Below are 8467 nucleotides of genomic sequence, written 5' to 3'. Positions count from 1 at the left end.
TGTTCGTTGGGAAGTCCAATATTGTTTGGGAGCAAAAAGAAGAAAGAATATTACTCGAATGCATGTCTATTTCCTAGACAAGGGAGCACGTTGCTTTAGCATTGCTTATTTAGTTTATGTCTTTTGCGTCAATTCAAATGCATGTCTATTTTTTCTGAATTTAGAGTTTCATTAAACTAAATTTCAAGTTGCATGGAGATCACACACTTCTTGTGGGAATTTGTTTTCCTTCAACAATAAAATAGAATACATAATTTGTCGAAATTTATATATATAAAAAACAAGATAAAATTATCATTTAGTTAAATAACATAAATAAATCGTACAAATATTCAATCGATGATAACTAGAACCGAGATCATATGTCTCGATTACATTAGAAAAAACACACACAACTCAATTGCCACCAAAGATGGCATCTTATTATACATAGTAGTCTTAATTAGTAGTATATGAATATAATAAAATGATAAAATATAACTCACTTTGGATGATCACATATGAGTGCCTCCATGGCAACACTTGAAGCTAATACCAGTCTCCATGAAACGAGGACATTCAGGACAATTCACAATCATAGGAATCCATCCACTGAATCCAGGAAGAATTACTCGATCACATTGGTGACTTTGGAGAGCCAATTCATTGAAGTATTCTCTAACCACATCAGGGAAAGCCTTTATCCTCAAACTTTGCTTCCATTTGGGGTACTCTTCAAGTAATTTCAATATCAAAATCCCACGACCAACGAGCACTGGGGCTGATCCTACAGTTAGAACAACCCAACCATCTTCATTTTGGTATGATATCAATCTCAAAATGTCTTCTGTTGTTTCGCTTGCACTTGAACCTTTTATTTGACTCTTGACTACAAAATAGCCCCATTGTGTTGTCCAAAAACGAGCCATGAGCGCTGGATCATCCTGTCCTGTTGCATCTTTTCCAATACGTACGATCTCAAACGATCCTCCATCCATTATCAAAGGATCACTTCTCAAGATTTCAGCTCTCTCCTCAAATTGTTGGATCCACAATGGGTTCTTTCCTCCATAGAATAGTATACTTTTGTCTCTCGCAATCTGTTGTAAAAGTGCATTATATCAATGCAAACGTTGTTGGAGTGATTTTGTGAAAGTTAAAATCATTTCTGTTATATTCAAAATATCTAAATTAATAATTCAAAATCAATTATGAAAAAGGCATTTAAAAATGTAAAATCAAATTCTAAACTGATTTTGAGCAAATAAAAATATATGTTTCTTAAGTTTGAATATAATAAAAATATCACTGTTTCAAATTATGATCTCCAATCAGAAATTTTATGAAAGGTTGGTGATAATGTGGCAATATTTGAAAGACCAAAAGCATGTAGTAAAAATGGGATATATTCACTAGTTATGCATACCCAATTTTGAAGTCTTGGTTGGTGAGTGAATTTGATGAGAGTTGACTCAGGCCAATTTCTTCTTAGCAAAGCTTGAGTTCTATCAAGTGTAAAAGGGATTGCTTCATTTTCCCAAACTCTAACCAAATGAATTGCATTCATGAATTCCACTTTAGATTGTGGGTTTAACACCACAACTAATGGATCCTCTCTAAGTTGCCATTTTTCTTCAATGTATCTCATCCCAGATATCTTTGTAGTAAATTCTACTGAATACCATTTCATTGTAGATCGCAAATATTCATATCTCTTTCGATCTTCTTCCTGATAGGGCTCTAGGATTATTGGAACCCAAACAATCTCATACCTTGTATCTCTTTTCAATTCTTCATAGATCTTATGAAAAGCTCTGATATCATCCTCTGAGATATCCAACCCAGAAATTATCAATATCACATACTTTCCGGACAAACTTTCGTGAACATTTACCTGAAAAAACACACATTTGTACCCTGTTAATTAAAATGTCTTGTATATGTAGTATATGTTGTTTACGATTGTGGGTCTGGGGTTTGGAGGGATGCTATATATGTGTATTAACTTTCAACATGCATATGTATGATAATGACATGGCTATATATAATTACAAATTTAGTTTCTCTCAACTTTCTAACAATTGTTTATTAGATTTCTAAATTTTCAACTTTGTATCAATATTTTTTTAAAATTCAAAGATTTTCATGACACAAAATCGCAAGTTAGGCTGATTCATTCGAAATAAAATTTAAATCTAATTCTAAATGATTCAATTAATTCTAAAAGTTATAGTTAGGAATATGTCAAGAACTTGGACATAATCTAAGTAGGTTCTTCTTCAAAAGAAAATTGTGTCAAGAACTTAATTATTACACACAAATTAAAATTTCAAGAAACACATTTAGTTCGAAAACATATGACTTGGAGAGATTAAACTTATAATTTAAACGAAAAATAATATTTAGAACCATATGGTAAGAGCAAGCAATAAAGCAATCATAAAGAAGAGACCTCTCTATGAGTAGTGCCATCAAAAAGGGGTTTGGTTTCAGGTTTGCCACTAAGCAGCTTGGCAATAACCGTTGTAATGTCAGTATGATAATGCTCAATATGATCAACCAACCACCGGTAAAGATCAACCTCCTCTGCATTCAAATATATACAACAAATTTAATATTTTTTTCAACTGATCATAATCATATACTGATAAATTTCAAAATTATATCATAAAGTTTTTTCCCACCAAATTGTTCTCGGATAGCTACTAGATGCTTTTCAAGTTCAGCAAGAACAAAGCCAATTTTTTCAGACAATTCATTCAAATATCTCTGTGGCTGATTCCTGAAAAAAAAAAAAAGCCAACAACATTTGTAATAATTAACATGGTTGGTCTCGATCCATCGGCTCGGTCTATGGTAAAAATAAAAATACTTACTCGGTTTCGCTCAGATAAGTGGAGAGCTCAATTTTTGAAGCAACAATAGTGTGTATAACCCAATAAGTAACTAATGGAATTAGACGAAGAGCAGCAGGTAATTCAGGAAGTTCTTTCGCATCATATTTAGAGAATTCTTTGATCTCACTCATGTATTTGAGTGCTTGTAAGCAGCTTTGGATTAGACTTTTGGGGTTGAGAAGTACTTGTCGATATCGTAGCGAGTCCAAGTGCTTTTTCAAAGTACCAACTTTTTTTATGATTGCCAAAGATTTAGCCAATGGATCAGCTTGAGAGTAATGGTAGAGATGCCATAAATCTCCGTAATCAGTTGCAAAGGCTAATAAAGTAAGAGCTGCCTTGGCTTCCCATGGATAATTTGCTAGTATTTCAAAGATTTCTATTGTTGTTTCATGTGCTTTTTCTATCCCAGGAGCCTTGCATGATAGCTGAAAAGTGATGTACGATAAAATTAGTTTTAGAAAAGAAATTGGTTCCTTTTATAATGCATGGCATGCATGGCATGTTTTTAAAATTTGCTTAGAGTTTTAAAAGTGAAATACATCATACAAAAACTTAAAATAAAGAGTCATAATAGAGCATTTAATAACTATTTATTTGTTTTGTTAAACATTTGAATTCTGAGTCAAATCTCGATACAAAACACATTATTTTAAAACCTAGTTATTTTATGTCTTTTCAAAAAAACTGTTTCTCCTTTTAGAATAGAACTAAGATTTGAATATTTCTTTTAAAAATGAAATCGTACTACAGAAGTGGTAGTAATTAAGCGAGTAGAAAATGATCCTATCGTTAACAAATGAGACTTAATTTTATGAACTATGACCTCGCTTGAGATATGATGAAGAGTACATAGCGGTGGCTCGATCACAGCAGTGGATGCCAATGAATCATTTGAATAAACCAAACGCCCTTCACTTCCCTGCATGGACAGTAATACGAAAATGTGTCAAATTCTAACAACCAAACAAAAAAAAATTAAATACATGTATGAGAATTTATATAGTTATTTTTACACGATGAACGGTATCGGTAATTCGATCAGCAGTGGTGATGATGCTCTCAATAACTGAGATGTAACTATGAAGGTCAATTTTGGTAGTGTCATCATCACGATGTTTGGCATAAATGTGGCCAGTGACGACTTCGTCGGAGTAATGTCTGGTGCTCAACTCCTCCTTGGGGGTGATTGCAGATTGCTTAGAATGAAGCAAGGCAGGTGCAGGAGTGGTGGGTGCCTTGTGTGGAGTGGCCATGGTTCAAGTGAAAAGAATACAAAGGAAAGATTATATTGTAACAAGGTAGAGAGTTTGTGTTATGAATTGGAATTGTTGGAGACTATATTTATACACATAAAAATATTCTATAAGAGAGAGAAAAAGGAAAAGAGTATGAAAGAAACCAATGTTCTTGTCAGAAGAAAAGAATTTGTGTGTGGTGCATGCTGGATTTGAGCTTTAGTGAAACTCATCATTTGAGGTAGGCCATATCTCACTTTCTTTTATTTTATTTTATCTTTAATTACCCTTTTCTTTCTGTTTTTTTTATTAAAATACTTTAACACTATATATTGTTTTGTTTTAGCTTCAATTTCCAAAAGTTATTTAAAAATAATAATTCGCTGCAACTAATGGAACCATCAAATGAATTGGAATAGTCTAATTACTTATAGTTTTCAAAAAATAAAAAATAATTGTAAATATATATAAGTTGCAAAATATTAGTAGATATAACACAATAAAAAAGAAGGAATACTTATATGTGGCAAAACATATTACTAATGGGAGTTTCAATGATATAAAACATATCACTAGTAGAAGTTTATCAACAATAGAATCTATCATTAATATATTTAATTATTATCTCTAAAATTAGTTCTATCGATACAAATGTTTTACGATAGAGAATTAATGAGACAAGGAGAAACCTTTCCTTTTCTTTCCTTTTTCTTTTTTTTTTTTTCCTTTGAAAATAATCTGTTTGTCCTAATTAATTCAATAGGTTAAGCTCTACTAGAGCAAGCAATATTTTTTAGTTTCATTCAGAACACTTCATATACTAATAGATATATGTAGGACATCTCGTGGATATTTCAATGTAGGATTTTGGTCGTATTCCAAGTAGTTCTCTCCTTGAACAACCATCCAACTCTTTTCCTTCACCAAGATTTTTCTCTTACCCAGGAGAGTTCCTCTTCTCCAAAATACATCACCGCATAATTATATAAAGCTTGATCCATTGGCATTTGAGAATTTTATAAACCATAAAACTAAGTTAGAGGTATGGTTCTAATATATTACTTGTTAGAGACAACCCTCCGCATATTATAATAATTGTATACTCTTTATTTTGAGTTTAAACACTCAGTGACTTTTTTTTTTCCACTACAAAAAGTCTCATAAACAAATAGAAATATCCTCTTTGACTTAAATACTCATTATCTTATATTTATCCTATTATTGTGAGACTTTAGTTGCACTCTTAAAAGTTGATGGTTCAATCTTTCGTCATACCATTTTTTAACTTAAAAACATATATAAAAAACTCTAGCTCAACTAAACTAGTCACATAAATACTTTAAAAAAAATTAATGTGGTAGAAAAGAAGAGTAAAAGAGGAAGATGAAGGAAAAAAAAACATACTAATTAAAATTGCTATCTCATTTCATTTCAATACTTCTTTTTTAATATTTCTGGAATGTTTTACGTAAAAAGAGTTATACATTAGCGAGAAAACTAAAAAAGAGTCTATATAGATTCACTTATAAAATTTTATGATTTGTATTTTTAAGTTTCTCTTTAATAAAATTATTCTCTTTTTTGTTCATATACGTAGTTAAAACGCTGTTAGTGAACCATATAAATTTGTGCGTCGATTCTTTATTGTTTTTTACGCTTTTTGTTTTGTTTATTTGTTAATTTTATAACATAAATATGAAGTTATTTCTTGTTTTTTAATGTGAATATTTGAACCAAAGTCATCCAATGTAGATAATTCTTTCATGTAAAGCATTAACCCCATGACCAAAAACTAAGTATTGAGTAAACTAAGATAATAAAATAGAGAATGGAGAAAAGCTATAAAACTTTGATTGTGTAAAGTAGGCAGGCAACAATAATGATTAAGAGATTCCAAATCCCATAGTTTATTTTTGGAGAAAGGGACAAGATATTAGTCTTCGAAGTCACAAAAAACTGAAGAATTTGAATACAGCTTTCTGTAAAGAAGAGGCAGCAATAATCTTAGGGGATACATTTTTTAAATCCTTACAATAAACAAACCCTGCTCACGAGGTTAAGAATATATGCCTCAACCTTAGCCTTTTGTTGGGAAAAACATCTCCCCATTCTAAGCAAAAAAAAAAAAAAAACAAAACAAAAAAAAAACAATCACTTGAATTTAGGAGAAAAACTCTTAGAGTTTGAAAAAAAAAAACGCCAAGTTCATCCTACCGAAATTCATTATAAGAAAAAAAATCATTATAATAAAATTCTATCCTTGATTGATCCCAATTAGAAGACTACCCTCTCAAAACTTTTTACATTTAAACCGTTTTTCCGAGTTCAAAATTTTGAATCTTTGATTTCTTTTTTTCTCTATGAAAGTAAAATGCTTGAAAATTTTCAACCTTTTGATATTTTTTTTCTAATAGATAGTAATACAAGTGACATGAACATGTAGATAATCTATTTACTATATGGTAATTAGACAAGATGTTTCATGATAAAAGAAATATCGAATTTAAAGTCAATAGTCAAATATTTTACAATTCCATTTTCTCTCTCTAAACTAAGCATGTTTGATTTGTATAGAGGATTTTTTCATATAGTTCTTGCTAATTAAGAAATGTTTGATAGAAGAATTAAAAAAATCAACAAGTCATGTTTTAGAGTAATAATGAAATGGATAAAATTACTTCTCTTTTTGAAGCCATTGTTTAATTAGGAAGGAGCTATTTTGTGACATATGGCCGCTCAATTGATGCAAAGATTAATTTGGTTCTATGAGAAGATATCACTGTGGTTGCCACTGACCGATATACTAAATCTAAATTCTTTTGTAATTAATTATGGTATTTCCTTTGTGTTTCCATCATTTTGAAAGTTGTCCTCTACCCTCTTCTTTGTATATATTCTTTTTTATCATCCGTGAAGTAGTTCATATATCACTTTTTTCAAAGGAAAAAAAAAAAAAAAAAGGCCAATTTCTTCGTTTCAAAACCACTCTGAAACTTGTTTTCGTCCTTCCTTTAAAATGAATTTTAATGATTTTAAAATGTACATAAAATTATCCATTTTTTTAATTACTAAAGATGTGCTTCGAAATGATTTTAATAACCACTTCAAAATCATTTCTAAAACATGCATTAAATTATATTCTCAAAATATGTATTGACTAACCATTTACTCTTTTTGAGAAAGACATAGGCCTCTACTAAATGTATCGTTTTTAGTTCCTATGATTACATGATAAAGGTATTACGAATAATGTATCGATATTTGAATGTTTTTCTTTTAACTCTTCTATCACTATTATTGAAAAAAGCAAAAGTAATTAACAAAGACCTTTGACTCTAGTCCAATAAGTTTATTGGTGGTAACACTTTCTTTTGTATTTTTGTTTTATTTATTTTTCATTGAGTTCAATATATATGTTACATTATTAGTAATTATGATATTAGTAATTATGATATGGAATTGTCAAGTTTTAAAATAGTATTGATATTTTATCGAGTAGAAGTAAAAACAACACTTTTAACAAAACCCTAAAAGAAAACTACTCATGTTGCAACTAGCCAAGATCTAGAACCTAATTAACTCTGCTCCTATTTTTACTTTAACCAAAGCTAGCTAACAGCTACATCTGCAATGCTTTTGCTTAACAAAAGCTTAGGTTAATTCTAATTTTAATTATGCTTTTAAGTTTCATTTAATCCATATGTTATTAATGTTCCACCATGGTCTTCCCATAACTTGACCATATATTATACATCTATATCACTTAAATCATAAATTTAACTTGTGGTAAGTTATTCTTTATTTCAATTAAAGTCATAGAATACCCCCTAAATTTGCATTATTCAATCTAATATTGTGTTAAAAACTCAATTCAAAAACGTCTCTAGTGTTCACACATTAACTTATTGCGTTCTATTGAAATATATATATCTATAAAGATGGAGTATTCTTTTTTTTTTTTTTTATCCCTTAATAGTGACTCATAAATCACGTGTCTACGGATGTTTGCAGAATCTTTCTTTGATTGAACAAGTTGATAAGAAAAAGCAAAAGGCAAAAAGCGGAAAAGGACATAGGAGGGATATTTAAGAGTGTATGTAAAATGTTGCCAAGAGGAGTAAAGATTTGTGTTTCTCATAATTGGTAGCAAAATCTTAATTAAATTAATTGAAATAAAGCAAAAGCAAAAGCAAAAGTGGAAAATAAAATACCAAAGGAAACAATTATTTGTGTGTCCATGTCATGCATATGTTTGCTAAAGAGTGTACCAAGTTGTTTCTCTGATCTGCTTCTACCAAACCCTAATGGCAAGTTGTAAGATTATACCTTAATTTATACATTGTTTTTAAATTT

General features: G+C 30.0%; 1 protein-coding gene across 1 annotated transcript; it reads right to left on the bottom strand.

The window, feature by feature from the left end:
- Positions 1-254: 254 nt before the first annotated feature.
- Positions 255-4203, bottom strand: LOC103502846 (protein SIEVE ELEMENT OCCLUSION B-like). The gene is made up of 7 exons (XM_008466961.3): positions 3893-4203; positions 3703-3798; positions 2856-3304; positions 2664-2761; positions 2432-2565; positions 1406-1873; positions 255-1079 (listed from the first exon to the last, which is right to left on the bottom strand). The coding sequence occupies exons 1-7, from the start codon at positions 4130-4132 to the stop codon at positions 495-497; spliced, it is 2070 nt and encodes a 689-aa protein (XP_008465183.1). The 5' UTR covers positions 4133-4203; the 3' UTR covers positions 255-494.
- Positions 4204-8467: the final 4264 nt, after the last annotated feature.

This window comes from Cucumis melo, chromosome 5 (assembly GCF_025177605.1).
Source record: "Cucumis melo cultivar AY chromosome 5, USDA_Cmelo_AY_1.0, whole genome shotgun sequence".
NCBI lineage: Eukaryota > Viridiplantae > Streptophyta > Magnoliopsida > Cucurbitales > Cucurbitaceae > Cucumis > Cucumis melo.
This window is presented reverse-complemented; position numbering and strand designations above follow the sequence as displayed.